The sequence below is a fragment of the Numida meleagris genome, chromosome 6 (genome assembly GCF_002078875.1).
Source record: "Numida meleagris isolate 19003 breed g44 Domestic line chromosome 6, NumMel1.0, whole genome shotgun sequence".
Classification (NCBI taxonomy): Eukaryota; Metazoa; Chordata; class Aves; order Galliformes; family Numididae; genus Numida; species Numida meleagris.
Genome location: NC_034414.1, coordinates 41483590 through 41503064, shown reverse-complemented (window position 1 = coordinate 41503064; position 19475 = coordinate 41483590). Strand labels below are relative to the sequence as shown.

General features: G+C 37.7%; 1 protein-coding gene across 3 annotated transcripts in view; it reads right to left on the bottom strand.

The window, feature by feature from the left end:
* The window catches only part of NRXN3 (neurexin 3), a 1003017-nt gene that overhangs the window by 148730 nt on the left and 834812 nt on the right, over positions 1–19475 (bottom strand). For all 3 annotated transcript variants that reach the window (XM_021401765.1, XM_021401766.1, XM_021401767.1), the window contains one exon: positions 1544–1715. In XM_021401765.1, the coding sequence (XP_021257440.1) occupies positions 1544–1715 (172 nt within the window). The remainder of the gene's footprint in view (positions 1–1543; positions 1716–19475) is intronic.

Here is a 19475-nt window from a genome sequence, read left to right as displayed (position 1 = left end):
ACACAGGACTACTTTAACCAAGACAGGTACAGAGAGTACTGAGGCATTCTCTGAACGTGATTTTCCCTTTAAAAAAAAACGTCTCTGAAACAATAGCTGAATATTCAGTTTCTTTACAGGAGGGACTTAGTACAGCAAGTAATAGGAGAAGAAAACATATTCATGGGATTTTTACAGTCTATAATTGGCTGGCAATTGGATCAGAGTTATCTTACCATAAAACAACTGAAGAAAGGAGCAGAAGAAAGATGCTCAGTTTGGGCATCTACAGCCAACCTACCTTTTCTTACCAATGGATAGCAGAGCTAGAATCTAACTCAGCATGTTTGTTATTACTTTTTTAGAAAGCAATTGTTTCACTAAAATAATAATAATTATTGAAGTGTACTCTTATGCATATACAGCATCAAAACACTAAAAAGAATCGTTGAAGATGAAGTTGATATCACTTGCAGTAAAAACTTCCCCAAGCCCTTTATAACTGAGTGAAAGAGATGAAATTACCCATTTGAAATAATTTATTAGTTTTTGAGGATAATTGGATATTCATATGAAACTTGCAAATTGCCTTGTGTTTATCAGTAAATTTTTCCATCTTCTATTCCAGATCAGTTATGTATAATCTAGAAAGGAAGAGCTGGAACTTGCTTACACTTAATACTTGAAAGCAACAAGATCATGGCTTGATCTTAGACAACTAAGCGTGAACAAGATAAACATGGCTACCCTTGGAATTGTTTCCCTGTGCTTCTTTGCTTTTTATAACTATCCACATCACCAAGTCTCAACTACCTTATGCACTGCCAACATCACACACAGCAGCCTGTTTTCCATCTGGAGTGAGTTTAATCTTTTGACACGGTGACGTGGTTGTGTATCCCCAGTGGAGAGATAACACATGAGACAGTGATTTAAGAGCCACTTCTTCAGTATTCCTGGTGGATTTGGGGTGATGACTTAGCAAGAGGTACTGAATTGCTGCACTATATTTTGACCTAGAGTCAACTAAGAGTTGCCAGCTTTGGCTAGGTTTTGTGTCAACTACTATATGTGTGCAAACCTAAAAGAGTGAAGATCAGGTGATGAAAAATTGAGGAAAGCGTAAGGTTCATTCAAATATTTGCAACTTAGTTTCCCAAATTCATTACAGTTCAGCTATACACCTGTATAGCCTGTAACGTGGGGGTGGCTAAATTCACGTTTCCTTCTTGTGAAGTGCATTCAAAACTTTCCTAACTTAATTAGTTAGAAAATATCACAAGTAGCAAAACCAAGGTTGTTGCTGAGGTTTTTTTTTTTTTTTTACTCTCTGCAGAACCAAGATTCACTTAGAGACCTCCATAATAGCAGAATCTATGTGTATCATACCACACGGTTATAAAAGACCAATACTGAGTTTTCCAAAAGACACAACATTCACCACTAAGCTTGTCAGTTTAATATTGAGAAGAAACCATGAAGATCTATATAGGAACCAGCTATTATTAAATGTTATTTTGTAAATATGGGTAGACAGAAAGAGAAAAACAGAAAAAGCATGTACCTGTTGGGTAGTGTTCATTCACTGGCCAGCTGTCAACTTGAAGCGTAGCATTGCCGCCATTCCTGGTAAAGCGCACCACGTGGTACTTGCCATCGTTCACAGGTGTGCTTTCCTCTTTAATAGAGATATCCACTGTGCCAATGTTGAAGACTACACCAATCTTGCCTTGCTCCTGAAATTAAAGAAAAAAAAAGGAAAAAATGCTTGCAAATTGCTTGCTATTAGGAGAATGCTATTAGGCCCTATAGATCTCTAATGGGTTATTGTGCTGGTAGATGGCACTGAAGAATACACAGAAGCATCATTTTGAGCTTAGTCAAGATACATTTCATTGGCTCTGCTTCAAGGCTAACATTGTCTTCCACACTCTTCTTCATAGCTTTCACCTGAACATAGTGACTTGTTTGCTCTCTTAAGTATTACAGACTACAGTTAAGAAATCAGGCAGTAAAACCAAGAAGATGTGAACAGCTACTTGTACAAAAATTCCACCGATGAGTAGTCTCTTGTTCAATTGCCATTCTGAAATGCAGCCATGGGCAGGTTGTATCCTAACTGTTTCACAAGCACAAAAACAGAACAAAACAAACAGCCTCTACCCTAAAACAAATAACCATGGAAATCAGCAGAGTGAATGCATTTACAAAGAGGACAGAATAAGAAATGAGCAGAAAAGTACTAACCAGCTTTGACCATTTGAGGGAAGCTAACTGGTCCTGAACCAAATGGAAAATGCTCCAGACTTTCAAAGGATGGGAGTGACTGCAGTCTTATTTTCCATCTCACGTGCTCCAAGCAATGACTTCCTAATAAAGCAGTCCCCTATAGTGTTTTCCCAAAACTTTCCAAATGCAGTTAACAAGAACATTACTTCAAGCTTTCAGCAAGGAGGTGCACAGTAAGGTAGCATCAAGGTTTATGAAGGCATACTACATGTACTTCATGGATTCAATTCTGATGCAGACAGAACTAATATATTTCACACAGAAAACCAGTACATTTCTTACCATCCATACTATAAAATTGGCACTAGTCTTATTAGCTGTCTCAATTGAGAAATCAAGAAAGAAACAAAACCAGACAGTGGAAGGCCATCTTATAACCAAATATAGCCTCTTCAAAATAGAACTGTGGTGTACATCAGACTTTCATTTTTTCTAACACTGTCTCCCTTATTCATTGAACCGCAATATCAGTTCAAAAGGAAAACAAACAGTCCTATAACTAAAGAGGTCATTAAACAAATTGGACTGTGCCTGGATTACTTTAAATTTAGCACTGTAACAGTAGGTACAGTATTTTCCCTCTTCTCCTAACAGCAAATTTTAGATTCTGCTGCAAGAATCTCATGTTCATTCATGCTACAATGCTTTGGACTGACTTAATTGCAAGATATCAAGAATCTTTTTTTCACGGTAACAGAGGTAAGTGGACTGCTGCTCCCAGCAGATGTATGACCTCAGATACCATTTGAAAAATCATCAACCTTTCTTCTCATATTCTACCCCAAAAATAAGGGATTCTTCACTGAATGCAGATTCATTCCAGGTAAAGCTATTGCTGGCACAGCTTTACCACCTCCTTGACATATGAAGTGAACTTGTTATTCTGTGTTAGTAAATTATCTGCACAGTAATCAGCAAAGAACAAGTGATTACTTCCCAGACAGCAGGACTCAAAGAAGGCCTAATGACCAGGTAACTTGGTTACTGCTTCCATATGCTATTGAAAGCAGCTGCCTTATGATCAGCCTTCCAGATAATCTCACATACTTCATTTTAGTCACCCTCAAAATGTCAGTCCTGTTCTCCAGACTAGCACAGTGAGCCCTTTGAAGACTGGTGAAGACAATGCAAGCAGGTAAGATGCAAAGCTACACCATATTTAATGGAACATATCTCCACCAAATAGGAGTGGATTAAGAAGTATTCATCAGAGAAGAAGGTGTACTTTCATGTTCTGTAGGTTTAATGAAGCAGACAAAAGATTGTAAATGAGTTTAAGAGACTGTGAGAAGTTTAACTAAACACAACTGAAGAAGGAGAAAACATTTCCCAACTCCCCTTTGAGGAAAAGGAGATAGTGCCTTTTTCCATTCTCCTTCCCCAGGACAAATCCCAATAAAAGGGGCAGTGATAACCCATGGGTGAGGGGAAAAACTGGGAAAGAAAGAAGATGCCCTCAAGCTGCGAGAAACAAGGGAAAAGAGCAAATTAGTGTCCTACCCTAAACAGAGTGCCACCCACTCTCTCAGAGCCAAGGAAATACAGCCTCTCTCAAAGTAGCATAACATTTTATTGCAACTGAGAAATGCAAAAAAATTGTGTAAAACACATCACAGGCCTAATTGAAAGCCTCCTCCAGATCTATACAGTCCCTCCTTCAGCAATGTTCCTCCTGACTCTCCAAGTTTTACAGAAGCATGACTTTACCAGATTTTGATACTCAGACTGACCAGGAGCTCGTCATGAAAATGGGTCTGTTCCAATTACCAGGATAGAACACAACGTAATGCAATTCTCTGAAAGCAGACCTATTGAAGCCAAACTGCAAAGAAAGATTTCAAGATATACAAGACAGTTTATTAGTTTATTCATGTTTATGGTTTTTTTGTTGTTGTTTTGCTTGTTTTTAGTATCTCTAGGGCATGAGATTCTCCTTGGAAAAAAAAAAAAGCAGCTGTTAGTTAACTCATTCCTGGTAGAAAAATAGCAAAGCAAACCAGAAAGAAAAACCTACAGCAAAAAAGAATGACTATGGATACAGGGCAAATACAGGATTTATTTTCAAGATTTCTTCATCTCTTGTTTCCTATATTACAACACCTAATTAAAAGCAGCTTTAATGAAAATCTTCTTTCTAAATTTGAAAGATAAGCTTTACCACTAATATTTATCTTTTCATGATGGACATGGCCTCTTTCATTCCATTCCCCATACAGCTGGTAGATTTTCTTTCCATGTTACCAAACACGGGTATTAACTAGACCTGCAAGTATACGACAAAGATGTATTTTAAAGCCATTAATTTAAGTACAAAATAAACATAATCTCTTCCCAAAGTGAGAGAAAAGCTAAATACATAACCACAGAGTTGCAGGTTACACGCTCCAGAAGAACTCCAGAGAATTGTAGTAGACAGTAGGTACTTTTTCCTATCAGCACTCACTGATCTGCTCCAAAATCATACACGAAAAGGTGATCATGCATCCCCTGATATTGCTGCCCTCAAAAGCCACATTGCTTTCTCCTCACTTTCAAATCTTTTTGGAGACTGTCAACGGTTTATGGGCATTCGGCCCAGTTCCATGACGAATGGGACGGGGGACCCACGGACCCACGCCCCAGGAAAGGGAAAAAAGGATAAGGAGATGGCCCTGAGAGCAAAGAACAGTGGCAACAATCTGAGGAGAAATAAACTAATTTACTAAATAAGATATCGGAATGCAAAACAACACACTATAATACAATATAATTACAATTTTAAGCTAATAAATCCAATACAATGAGAGAGAATGTCCAAAAATCAAGGCAGGCCTTACTCTAATACCAACAATAAGACGGCTGGGGAGTGAGATGCTGCCAGGACGAAAGATCTTTCCCTCTAACTGGAAAATGGTAACAGAGGAGCAAAGTCCCCTGGGGAACGTAGTAGTCCTTCTCTTCTGAGAACCAGGTACATACACTACATGATGTTATGATGTGGAATACCAATAACCAAAAATCATAAAACCATGACAGAGATAAACTTCTGCCATGAGGTTTCTCAGACATCAGGCAAATAATTTTAATTACTTAATGGAATGGCTGTAGATAAATTAAGTGTACAAAAGTACTAAAAAGAATGTATAAAGTGTATTAAGTCTCACTTTGGCCTCTCTGTTCTACACTACCACCCCCCTCTCCCCCCCAGGATCCTGGTAGCAATTTCTTGTTATATGCACTGCTCCTAAAACACTATGAATGTTATTAAATGACACGGGCTAATTTACATTCTGAGATCAGGTGATATGGAGTCTTACCCTTAAGTATTATTTTCCTTTGGGCAACATTTTCTTTTACTTTCCCGTAAAACAGATCCTTCATCAGTGAACGAGCCATATTTTTACTTAAACACTGATGGCATTTTAATAATCCAAAGAACAATTAGAAGTTGAAATTGGCAGGAGCGGACAATGGCCTCTTAAATGACCAATGACAAAATCTGCCCCTCAGTCTGATGACAGAAAGCAATCTGCCTGAAACAATCTGAAGGGCACTGAAGGAGTAGGATATTATCATTGTACTGCAGAGCGTATGTCAACGGTTTACGGGCGTTTGGCCCAGTTCTGTGACAAAGGGGATGGGGGATCCACGGGCCCATGCCCCGGGAAAAAAGGAAAAGGGGAAAAGGGTAAGGAGATGGCCCTGAGAGCAAAGAACAGTGGCAACAATCTGAGGAGAAACAAACTAATTTACTAAATAAAATATCGGAATGCAAAACAACACACTATAATACAATATAATTACANTAATACAATATAATTACAATTTAAGCTGATAAATCCAATACAGAGAGAGAGAGTGTCCCAAAATCAAGGTAGGCCTTACTCTACTACCGATGGTAAGACGGCTGGAGAGGGAGGTGCTGCCAAGACGAGAGACGGCGGAAAAAAGGGCTGAGGTCTCGTGATCTGCAAGTTTTATACTGCGAGCTTTTATCTTTTCCCTCCAGCTGGAAAATGGTAACAGAGGAGCAAAGTACCGTGGGGACTGTAGTAGTCCTTCTCTTCTGAGAACCAGGTACATTCACTGCATGATGTTATGATGTGGAATACCAACAACCGAAAATCACAAAACCATGACAGCGTACCATACAACAGCATCACAATGCACTAGTTGGAGATGGAGATCGTGAAATTCCAGCCATACGCCAACAGCTAAACACACTATTTATTTTCAGAAGGGCTCTAACTTTTGGTCTTCACCTTCCAGCCATCTTTTTCTTAATCTAAAAGTCAAATAACCAGACTGAAAGCGTATAGCTGTTCTCTATGTGCAGAAAGCATTTTGTTTCAAAAACCAAGAGAGAACGCCAGGCAGTAAGACAAATCCTACCCTGAACTGCATCTATATGAATCAATAGCAGTTCTGCTGAAGAAACTAAGGAGCCTTACTGATGCAAGAAAAAAAATGTTATTGAGGTGAAAGGATGTAGACGTCAGCTAATTTCAGCAGATTTTTGAGAGATACCATAAGTAATAGATCAACTTTCGTTTAATACTTCTTGTTGCAGCTTCAAGATGTCAAACCAGATTCTCTAAATCCTCATTACAAACCTATTTATTGAAAAAAACAATACATATACAGGACAAAATAAATAGAAATTATTACTCCTAGGGGTCGTGGTTTTTAAAAGAAGCAATTCTCACAGATAAATAATTTATAAGGCAAAAAAGGACAATTGTTATAATCTAGTCTGCTCTAAAATTTTATATGAGACTGTATATCTTGTCTGAATTGATCTTTTTTTTTTTTTAAACTATGGACTATATTTTAGAACAACACTCAACTGTGATCCGGATATTAACAGCTGAGAGAGCAGTCATTACAGCTGAGTCTTTTCAGTCACTTTTTCAATAAGATTGGCCCATTTTTGAACACAGTCAAAAAGGCAAGGGAAACGTCACAAATTATAAACAAATGGAATAGTATAGAAAAGGAAAATCTCTGTTATAAGTTAATGGTCTACCTTTAATTTTTGAACACAGTAAACAGAGCTTTACAAGCTCCCTCAGTAACAGAATAAATGTAGAAGGTTCTAAAAAAAATTAAATTTGAAACTATATATACAAAAACAAAACAGTCATTATTTTAATAACTAAAAGAACTACAAACATGTAATAAAATCATTTGGTAACAACATTTAAGCAAAGGAAGTACATTCTGAGACAGTACATAACTGAATCGTGTAACTCATTCCCACAGGATGTGCTGGATGTCATTCAAAAACATACAAATTCAGGGAGGAAAGTCAATCATGAGCTGCTGGACACAACAGTATGAATATAATCTCATGTTCAGTAGGTCCTTAAAATCAGATAATTACTGTTTATTTTAACTTTTACCATCTATACTGAAAAAAACATCTAGCATCATACTTCTATAAATGGCTTGTTAGACTGATCAATTCAAAATTCTTTGAAGGTTGTTGCCAATTCTTATGCATTTCATAAAGTGGTAAAATGTTGAAACTCGCAAAGTTTAATGATAGTCCAATCTTTTCTACTGAAAGTTTTCAAGTGTGGCTTAGCTAAACATCTGCCAGGGTCAGGCTTGTGTATATAGTTCTGCCTCAGAGCAAGACAATGCTAGAGCAGATGACTTAAAGTTTCAGCTTAATCTTTCTAGGATTGCCTACTCACCCCAACCCAGATAATTTGCCACTTGTTGGAACTTTATGCATCACGACAGGTCTTTAGGTAACAATAGTATACAATATAAATAAAATTAAGCTTAGGAATTTATTTGAAAGCTGATATAATTAACAAAGCCTGATATCTTGTGAAATTTTAACTCACTCATGAAAGCAATCTAGGCAGTACATGGCTGAAAAGATTTAATTTCTATTTTCACTGCTGCTCAGTTCTACTTTCAACAAGCCACTTGATTTGTCTTCTAGATTACAAAGCCACTGAGTAATCATACGGTACATTTGTATGATATCTACCACAGTAGAACTCTGGTATCCAGTGTGCCTCCAGATCTTGTAGTTGTACAAATAATTAACATCAGACTATCCTGATCTATAGTATCATCACAGTACCATGACCAGGCACATACTAATCTTGTCTTAGTCAATTTCCTCAAAATTTGGGGTACATGGCCATAACCAGTCTCTTTTACTTAAATCTGACAGCCGCTGAGCAAAGCCTAGTAATCAGTGACATTCAGTGGTCTTAAGAGGAAGGCTTCTTTTTGTGCTATTCAATACCCAAATGTGCCCAGTTAAATCCTTTCTTCCTCTGACCTAAGAAAGCATTAGTGCACTGCCAGCCAATTACCTAGCATCAAAATACAATGTAAAATACATTCCAGTGGGTTCAGGCCACAAAATTTGTGGAAAACAATTGTTACAAAGCTGGTGAAGCTCCAGCCACAAGACCATTAGTCCTTCTCATGTAGGGATGTCACAATGCAAGTAAGGAAACAGAAATTAACAACATGATGAAAAGGAGGCATTTCTTAAGTACACAGAATGCAAATTGAATTATGAAAGTGATATCTGTCTATTGTTTCACTGGCAAATACATATTTCAGATGGCTAATTTGTTCCCTTAGCTTACAATACGCATCACAAAAGCATACCCTACATGATGGTATGAACTCCAACTACAATTAGGATTAAATAGACTGCCTGTGTGTTTTCAAAATATTAATAGCATATTCTGGAAATTGTTGAGAAATGACACCTTTCAGATATGATGCTGGACTAGGGAAAAAAATGAGAAACCATTCTGAATGTTGATGTCAACTTCTATTTTTCTAAATGACTGAGACAATGCACAGCATGTGTTGCATTTTAATCTTAAAATATTCAAAGGTGTACCCTTTTCCTGCATTGCGGAAGTCAGCTGATCAAAAACAGGCCCTGTACTGTCACGTAACTCACCTCTAAGACAAAATGTCACATCTACTTAATAAGGAAAAGTCTGTAGTAGGAAGTCAGATTTTAGAATGGCACAAGAGCAAGCAACCTGCTCAGCAGCAGAGAGATCTTCCAGGATACAACATCTCCATGCATCTCACAATGTCTCCATTGGAGTATTAATCTGCTGGGTAACATCACCAACAATTTACTCTGACAAAAGCTAAAGTGTCAGTTATAAAAATACAGTACCAAAGATATGATACTTACCAGCAGCATGAAATAAACTGTATACCATAACTACCAGGCTTCTTTATCAAGAGACTTGATACTATTGTGTGATGTCTGAGGATGCAGCATATATAATACACTCTGTAACAGCAATCAGAGCTGTCTGTCTCAATCCATAACCCATAGGAAATGAGCACTTGTCAGCAAGATGGCATTAAGAAAGGACATTGCTGCCTGACAGGAAAGGTGATGAGAAATATCAACTTGCCACCATCCAATTAGCCCAAGCAGAACAGACACAGAAGTGCATGGGCTGAGGTAGCTTTGGACATAATTAATCAATTTAAAATTTGTTTTGCCTATAGCATGCTTGTAAATTCTATTTTAACCTCAGTCATTAACAGTATCATAGGGTTCCAAAGAGTTCCAAAAAATACATGTTTAAAGGTATCTTATTACGAAGCACTATAATATCACTGTATTTTTCCTTTTCAGAGTGTTTATGCACAGATGTCTGATAGAGTTGAACACATCCAGGGTCTATGCTGTATATTTCTTCTAAAATGAACAGAACTGAATTCAAGAACTATATATAAAATCAACAGCATATTGTAAACACAGCAGTAAGTCTTCTTTACTAGACAAACGAGGCGTATGAGCTAAGGTTCAATAGGACTCCCCAATCAGACAAGATAATGAAGAAAATGAGGGTATGTGTAAACACAAATAGTGCCTGGATTTTCTAAAAGGTTATTTCTAGCTTTTCAAAGCTTACTTTTTTTTAACTGCAATTTTTTTTTTTTTTTTTTTTAAAGAAAGTGTAAGGTGGCTAGACTCCAGCAGAAAGCTTTTCCAATTCTGAACTGGTTTCTTAAAATTTCACATGGGATTAGAAAAGAGATAATATTATGCATGAACAGTATGTGAACACTGCAGCATATGAAACCTCTACTCGTATTTCTAATGAAAATTCCCAAAACAATTATCTACAAATTTTATTAACTTTCTATGAAACAGCACTACTTGGTAAGGAATGGTGCAATATTGGACAGTAATAGTAAAAGAGAAGATAAACTGCTTTTGAACACATCTCACAAAGGAGACCACCACTACCACCTCCATTTTGCACACTAGAAAACAGAGACAAAATAAAACAACTTGCTAAAACTTCAAAGGAAACAGAAGTGACAAGACAGAAAACATAATTAGAAGGCCCTATAATTTTTAGGCCCGTAACCTACCATTTACATTGGCTTTACTATCACAGAATATTTCAAACATTCCCATTTTCTATATACATAAGATATGCTAATACTACTAAATTTACAAATTTTTGAGTGCTCCCATTTTCCCTGGTACCCTTTATATCTAGCTCAGAGAGTGTTTTTTCCATGATACACTGTTGTGGGATCTCTGCATTCAGAATTCTGTGGTGCTCATTTCTAGGCTCTTAAGTCTGCCCTGGAAGGGGCACTTGGTTTCTCTATGTACAAGGACTTTTTTTTTTTTTTATGTTAATCTTCATTAAAAGTCAATAGCTCGTTCCTGAACCCAGGTGGAAACACTGTATTACATAGAGAATGAATATTCCTATAGAGAAAAAAAAAAAATGTGAATTTTACTGAATTAAAATCAAGATGAACCTCTGGGAAAAAGCTATGACTTGCCTATTCGTATAATTTTTGTTATGGAATTCACTTACTGTAAAGCTGCTTGGCACACAGCCTTGCCAGGTTTGTACTTCATTGGTTAAATAAGAACTCCTGATGTCAAATTCAAACTTGACTATTGGTAAAGGATCTTGCACATAAAGTTCAAGTATTTCCAGGACTAATTTTTTTTTTTTTTTGACAGAGTAGATGTGGAAAGAGTAGAGAGCAGATTAATATTAGCTCCTGTATCTTTTTCATATATTTTCTCCTCTCTACCTTCTAGGAAAAAAAAAATCATAAGACGTGATAGGGTAGTCAATACAATAAAAGAAACTGCTTTCTTCGAACTGTGCTGACAGCCTAACCCTACTGCAACTACAGACGCCCATAGATGATGATGTTCTCTAGACTGTCCCACACCAAGATTGGTGAGAAAGAAACACAAGTGAATTAGGCATGAGGCTGCACTTGATTCAGTTTTGAAGTTATATTTCTTTAGGCTTGCAAGAAAAGACAAAGGATTACCTTCACAGATATCCTGTTCTAAGTTTTCGTAGTTACCATTAAGAACGCTGGGGTAAAACAGTGTCAGGGCACGGAGGCATGATCAGTACAGGCAGGTATCACTCACAGATTGGGAAGCCTGCTTCTGCAAAAAGAGCTATTTCCCTATATCTCATGTTGAAAGAATAAGATACCTCATAGCTGAAACAAAATCAGAAAAGGAATCTCAGAGATTCCTTTGGGGCAGCAGTGTTTGGTAGATGTTGGGAGAACACGTGGTAATTGAGACCGAGACACAAAGATCACAAAATGACTTTGTAGTACACCAGAGAGGAGCAGACAATAGGTATCTATCCCTTGATTAGGACAGAGTTTTAATGAGAGAACTGAAACAGCCAACAAAATTATAGCTACAGGACTACTGTGATTTAGAAAATACTGTTAGTACTTACATACTGAAAGTAGAAATTTTCTTGCCTTTGTCCAGCACTCTGTGATTTGGCCACACTCAGTAAATACTACTCAAGCAAAAGAACAGAGTTCTTCTTCTCATTTGCTATTTTGTCAGCATGCTACTGAAATTAATAGGACAAACCCTCACATTCAGGAGATAGTTGCACAGATTTGAAGAAACATTTGGCTTGATACTGTATGCTCAGCAAAAAATACCATAACCTTTAGAAATCAAATTTTAAAGTGAAGCCATTTAGCTTGGGGAAATAAAAGATGTCCCTTATTTTATCTTTTTTTTTCCAATGAGAGGCTGGAAAGCAGGCCCACAGTCATTTCTCCTTCCCACACAAACTACCTACCCTATGAGCTGATTGGAAGAGTCAGTTAAATTCTAACAGGTTGATTGTGTGAAATACAAACAGAAGGAGAGATAAGGGTGATGGATATCTCTGGCCAGCTATTACAGCTGTTGTCTGTGGCTGTTCTTCACGCAGATGGAGGACAGTATTGGCAGCATATGGCATGGGAGTTTGGACTTGAAAGGCAAATAGAGCACGCTATTGATAAAAGGAAGTAAAACCAAAGTAGAATGGTGGATAACAAACAACTGTAGCAGACTGAACTGTTCACCACTGTAACTCTATAATGTGATGTAAAGTACAGCAATAATAGCCAGGTGGCAAAGTCTTCGGCTGCAGCAAATGAGAACCAGCCCAAATGGAGCAGCTGTGGACGCTAAGATGATGGAAAAAAAACTGCTTACCTTTGGAAGGCCTCAGGTAGGCAGGGATCTCCAGTGAGATACCCACACCTCCACTGCCAACCCCTAAATGAGGTCTAGGAAGGGGTGGATCCTGGCTCCACCCCTTCCAGTCACTCAGGTGCATTGCATGCACCTGAGGTCCCCTGGGTTGGCCCTCCCTTCTCACCAGGTGCCCCATCACTGGTTCAGGTAACAACTTAGCATTTCCGCTACAACCACCTTCAAAGTTTCTTCAACTCTATACCCTGCCAAGATTTCTAGGATTCCATCAGTGTTCCTACTGCTTACCTTTTATTTCTGCCTGCAGCAAAAAGGGAGCCAGGAAGGTTTAACTGATAAGGTCTAAAGTCAATAATCTTTCCACTAACTGCATCCAGGCAGCAGTCACTGAGGTAGACTACCTGGGTGGAAATCTCATAAAATACTATAAATATTGCTTTTCCTTGAAAGCTTTTCCACAACCCAAATAACCAAATGCTTTAGAAAATGGTCATTTGGGCACTTTGGTTGGTGGGTAGGTGTGATATACAGAAGCATAAGTTGGTGGCAACTATTAGTTGTCCCTTGGCTAGGGTTCCTGTTACAGCTTCAACTATAAAGATATATAGGAATATGGTATCCCAGGATTTAAAGAATCACAGGATGCCCCCTACATCACAGAGTCATCCTGCCACTGCTGCCATTAAAGCCAAAAACTTAATTTCTGGCACAAGCTGTGACCTAAGTTCCTAAGGAGTAATAGTTGAATGCCATTTCTTCTTCTCCTGAATGGTTTTTAACATTGATTCTGGTCAAGCTTTCCTCTCAAATAAACATAACAGTTTGGGTTATTTCTCCTCCCAGAAAATTCCACATTTTTTTTTTCTTTTTGATAACTTTAATCCTCTTCATGTAAGACCACCTAAACTACACTGTAAAACAGGAAGAGGCTGGAGTCTGGGGGAAATTTCAGAATGTTTTGACCAGACTCTATGTGATACAGTTTCTGAGTGTTTACATCAGAAGGGGAGAAGCTGGATTTAACTGACTCTCCTGTTGATAAGCTAATATCAAATAGATCATTAAAAATGACCCGTTTTCTCAACCTTACATATGGGTTTGCCTATGACCATGCATGACAGTGTAAAAAGTCAGAATCCAGATCCCTTTGATGTCTCTGCTATACCTATGCCATGGATAGATTATGGTCTTCAAAAACTTTTTAAAGAGCAACTATCAGCCAGCTCACTAGAGACATTAACAATGCCAAATTAAAAATACATCAGAAATATAGGCATTTAACTCCTAGAGCTTTAAGAGACAAAGAAAAGCATCTAATGACAACAAACATCAGTATCCAAAATATATTATTCTGCAAATCAGTGTGCATTCTGCAAATCAGTGTGCATTCTGCAAATCAGTGTGCAATGCTAATGACACATCCTTATCAGGCTGCAGTATAATGGAAGCTGCACCAACAAAACAAAGACAATATATGTACAGATCTGGGGGCACAACAGAAGAAGAAAATAAGGAAAGCTGGCATAGGTTCCATGTGTTTGTAACTATCTTGTGTTCTAGTTTTTCTCACAATACAGAAGAAAAGAGAGAAGAAAAATACAACAAAATAGGCTGTGTCTGCTTTTTGTAATATTCCTTTTTGTCTCTGTGGTATCTCACTGCTCCTCTGAATAAACATCATTGTCCATAAATTGCTTTGTATCTCATTACAGTGTAAAATCATCGAAAACTTTACTTCAGAAAACAGACTTAGTTTTTTGGGGGGAGTGAGTAATATGAATAAGTTTATACAGATCCACCATACATCAGTTATGCTCTGATACCAGACAAGAATGCATCACACGACATAAGTCAAAGAAGCTCTAGGCAATATAAATAACATCAGCCTGCATGCAGGAGTAACCAATATTATAGATTCAGGAGTGGATAAAACAAGCAGACTGTGGCTCTGTATCATGATATTGTAATGTTCTTTTCTCACACTGGAACACAACCTAATTACAATCTCATAAACAGATGGATACAAATGACAGTCTGAACAGATAGCAAATTCCTAAGGCAGCGCTCTTTAAGTTTCAGAATGGTTTATACAGCTTCTCACCCTCAGATCTCACAGACTAGCAGAGAACTGTCCCAGTGCTTGAAAGGAAACCATCAATCAATGGTCAGAAGACTTCAGAGAGCACAACAGCTGGTTCAGCATTTCAGGGTTTTTTTCATAAGATAAATATAAAAGATTTCAAAGAAAACACATTATACTGTTTTACTTTGTTTTTTTCCTGTAGAGAAATGAAGGGCGTATTATTCTTGCTTCCATTTTGTCTTTATTTTTTATCCTTTCCCTTCATTCAAAGAAGACAGGGAAAAGATGACAAAATGAGATAAAACAGAAATATTCTTAAAATTTATGACTAAAATTAAGATATTTTATCTGAAGACAATTTTGTAGAACAGAAACAAATATCAGATTCAGTGGAACATATTAAAACTCTAAACAAATCTCCAAAATGAGCATTATTTTTATTTATATCTTTTCTTCACAATGAAGAATGTGATTTTCTCATCTGGAATTAGCAGCAGAGCAAGCCACCTTGAACTGGTAACTAGTGGCTTCTACTACTGTCCTAAAATAAGACATACCATTATAACCTTTCTCAGTGACATGTATTTACTCAGAGACCTCATGGCTATTTCTAAAGAGGTTAGCCTCCCTTAATCTCCCTGCCAAACTTTGGGCAGTGTTATCTCAAAAGACCAATAAGAAGAATTACTATCACAAGAGATAACATTGCTGTCCTTCTAATAAAGACTCTTGTTGACAGTGAAGCATGTGCAAGGCAGTGGCAAGGGAAAGTTGTTGAGTACGTTCTATTCTGGAGTTTGTTCAAAACGAGTGGAAGTGCAGATAGCATGCCTGTAAGAAAGAGCCTGGCCATACTCCAAACATGATACTAATTCTTCATAGGTTTAGTCAAATTAGCAGGTTTATACAGTTTTCTGCTAGAACGCAACATTTTCATCTGCTATAACTACAGCAATGGAACAGAAAAAAGTATCTTAAAAGAATTTTTTCATGTAACATTATTCAGACATTACAGCTTTTTGGTGCTTTTAAAAATACATTTACCAATTCACTTTTACCATGATACACTTTCTTCATTCAAGTGACCTCATCTTGGATTGCTTGGGGGTTATTTTGTTTTTAACACAGAATATTAAATGCTCAAAGATGCCCCTGTAATGTAATGATACAGTATCACAGGGAGTGGTTAACAGCTCTGCTTCAAGGTGGTATTGGATACAGGTACTTTCTCAGCCTTAAGGAATACATTTCTTCCTTCCTTTGTGAAACTGAGTAGGTGCTTTCAAGAAAAGGAAACATGAAGGCCTTGCCCTCTTTTCTAGTAAATGCTTCAGAAGGAGAATAATTTGAAATGGGAAGAAGCTTGAAAGAGGCTTTATTGTTTTTGTGAGAGAGGTTAATGGCAATGGCTGCACTTAAGAAAGAAAAAAAAAAAAGATGATGGAATCAAAAAGCCAGCAGATGTGTCTGGATCAAAGTGATAGAGAGGGAGCTGTGCCAAGTATCTCCAGCATAAGTGTCTCCCATTTTTCTGCATACTCAATTAGATTTAAGGAGCTCCACAGTGCATTACAATGCACACTAAAAACACAGTATTTTTTGAAGATTTGCAGTTTTACAACCATTATCAACTGGGCCAAGACTCTTAATTTATTTACTGTAGACACTAAACAGCTACAAAAGAACTGTGATCTTTTCATACTTGGGTGGGTTGAGTTCAGCTGCTAACCAGAAAGGAAGAGCATTGCTTAATCCTGGCACTATCCCCTTGATAGTGATGTTTACCAAGAAACCATTTGGCTTAAAAACTGTTGCTTTGAATTGATTCTCTGAGTCTTAACACTACTTACAGTTGGATATACTGCATTATTTTCTGAGATTTACCTGTGGCTTATTTGCAAAAGCCACCTTTCTATCACTGTATTGGCACACAAACGGAACCTGCACTTAACCCTTCCACATTTGCTAACTGAGCACAAATCAGAGATTTCCACTTTTCATTGTCAACAAGATGAACTATTTTCTGTCCAATTCAGACAGAACTTGTGCATCCAGGTTCGCCATTTTCCAGATCCGATGTAAACTGAAGCATCAGGTCCTGACCACTAACACATCAGAACATTTCCCTGCTTTGACTACAGGTGAGTGCAGATGCGTACTTTTCTTGCTGTAACAATCAACTTTGGGAAGAACATTCTGCAGTTCCATTTGTATATGTTGCTTTCTCTTTCAGGGCTTTATAGAGAGTAAGTTACAGCATAGCATAGGGCTTTTTGCCTTGTGCACTAGAGTTGGAACAATGATCTGAATTTCTCCTTTTCATAAGGCTATCAAAAGGAAAAATGAGGGAAATAACAGAGGAGGTCAATCCACAAAAGCATCAACATTGTGTATCAAACTACTACTGCTAGCACAGATCAGTGCCTCTGCCGAGTTTCTGGGATGGCTCAAAAAGAAAACAGATGCAGTGACTCATGTTACTAAAGGTACAGTGCTCATGATCAGAGCCATTTCCTGGACTGTTAAATCAGCAGCTTTCATGAGCACTGAATTAAATACATCTTAAGTGATATTTCAAAGTTACAGTTGGTTACATCTGGGTCTGCTGACCTTAACAACATGACGTTAAGTATTTTCTTTTTAATTAAGGCAATGGCTAAGCTCTGAGGATGAGTATTGTTTTTCACTTCATTAATTTTATTGTTAACTTGCAAAAGAGATATTGAAACAGATTAGCAAAGCAGCAAGCCAGAGGGGACATTTCAGGTGGACTGAACTGTCACTGCAGTATTCATAGGTCCAGACTCTTAGTGCTAATCAAGCCCAGGGCACAGGAACCCCAATCTACAAATTGTTCGGCACCCACAGTTCCAAATACTGCCAATAGCTGATCCACCAGCATTCAGTCTGACAACCACACCAGTCTACCTAATTCCCTGGTCTCCACACAATAGAGATGTTATTTTTCAATAAACGCAAAAAAGCCTTTTTTTTTTTTTTTTGTCTGTAGAGGCAGGTGCAAGCTCTGCAAGCTTCCTTTCTGTTGGCTGTTAAGGAATTAGGAATTAACATTCATACAGATAAAGTATCTAGGGATGCAACTGTCTTTTTGAGAAAACAAGACTGCAGACTCTCCCACACCAGTGTATAAGATTAAAAACTTTTGCAAAAGTCCAAATATAGTTGTGCTTCTTGTTTTTGAGTTGGCTTTGCTTGGTAAAATTTACTGGCCTAGAAATTACCTTCTAGAATGGGATGATAATTTTTCCACATTAAAAATTAGCATTATGGATGCACTTTATACAATCATTATGGATGCACTTTATACAATCCTTCCTCACTGATTTGGGTGCTAATTACATAAATAGTAAGAATTTGACCTTATTTTTTTGTAATTAGGGTCATCCATCCCAACCAAAACACAATGAAAATTCTTCGTCCTTCATAACTAATAGAGAAAAGTGCTAACGAAGAGTAAGACAAATAAAAAGTTTTACGCTAACATTTTGCACATCACTCTTGCTCACAGGATTTATTACACCTTAAAGGAACATTCTCATTGAATCCACTCCTGAAAACACTGGTAGCTCATCACTGCCTTCTACTCAGTAGGTAAAGGGGGACAGATGGAAGACCGTTTACTCCAGTAACTGCAAAACAGCAAGTCATCTGTTTTTGTGAAAGGAATCATGGTTTAATAAATGAATTGCAGAGCTATGTGTCAGAAGATCTTAATCCTACTCCTTATGCTGGAAGGGACTTGCCATGTGGCTTGCAGGAAGCATAATAGCATTTTTGCCACAGTTTCTTTATCTTTGAAAACAGTGGCATTTTTATTAAACAGTTATAGACTGCTCAGAGATCAGGGGAAGTCTAGACAACTGCAAACTTCATCCAAGAAATTCTGACCTCTCACTTAAATATTCGCAAATGTGTTTGCAGGCTGAACAGCTCCTGATAGCAGGATAGCTTGTTTCCCTGCTCAGTCCACCCATTCTGTCTGCAGCTGTTCTCAGGGGACACATATAATCATCACATCTGTCGCAATGGCAGTGGTGATAATGATACCGTATGCACTAATGAAAGGCAAGTACACATTTCACTTTCTGTCAGGCTTGGTGCTTGGGCAACTCTGCTTGCCAGCTGCCTCTGTCCACAGTGCAACCTGTAATTTAGTTAACAAAATGAGCCATTTCAGAGATCAATCATTATCCTGGCTGTCTTTATCCATTTGCTGTTGCTGCCTGTGACAAACATAGCAGGTCTCACAAAAAAGGTCTTTTTCAGTTGAAAAGGATGTAATGTAAATTAAAAAATCTGATATGCCCATTCAGAGCTTTTTGTCATAGTAACAGAAGTTCTGCCACTTCTCACCTGTGAAGTTTAGCAGAAGTATCTTTCCACATGTTTTCACTCACAATTTTTGCATCTTCTATGCTATCTCCTCACTTCCAGCTTCCTTGATGTTTTTACAGGCTTTAGTGTGGTATGTGTGGTCTGACCAGAAATTCTCATATAACGTTTCTGCTTTGGATCCATCTAGTTTTCAAATCCAGGTGTATGCTACAGTTCAGTTATTTTCCTAGGCAAATGAACGTCAGGGCTCAAACAGCTTCAGTG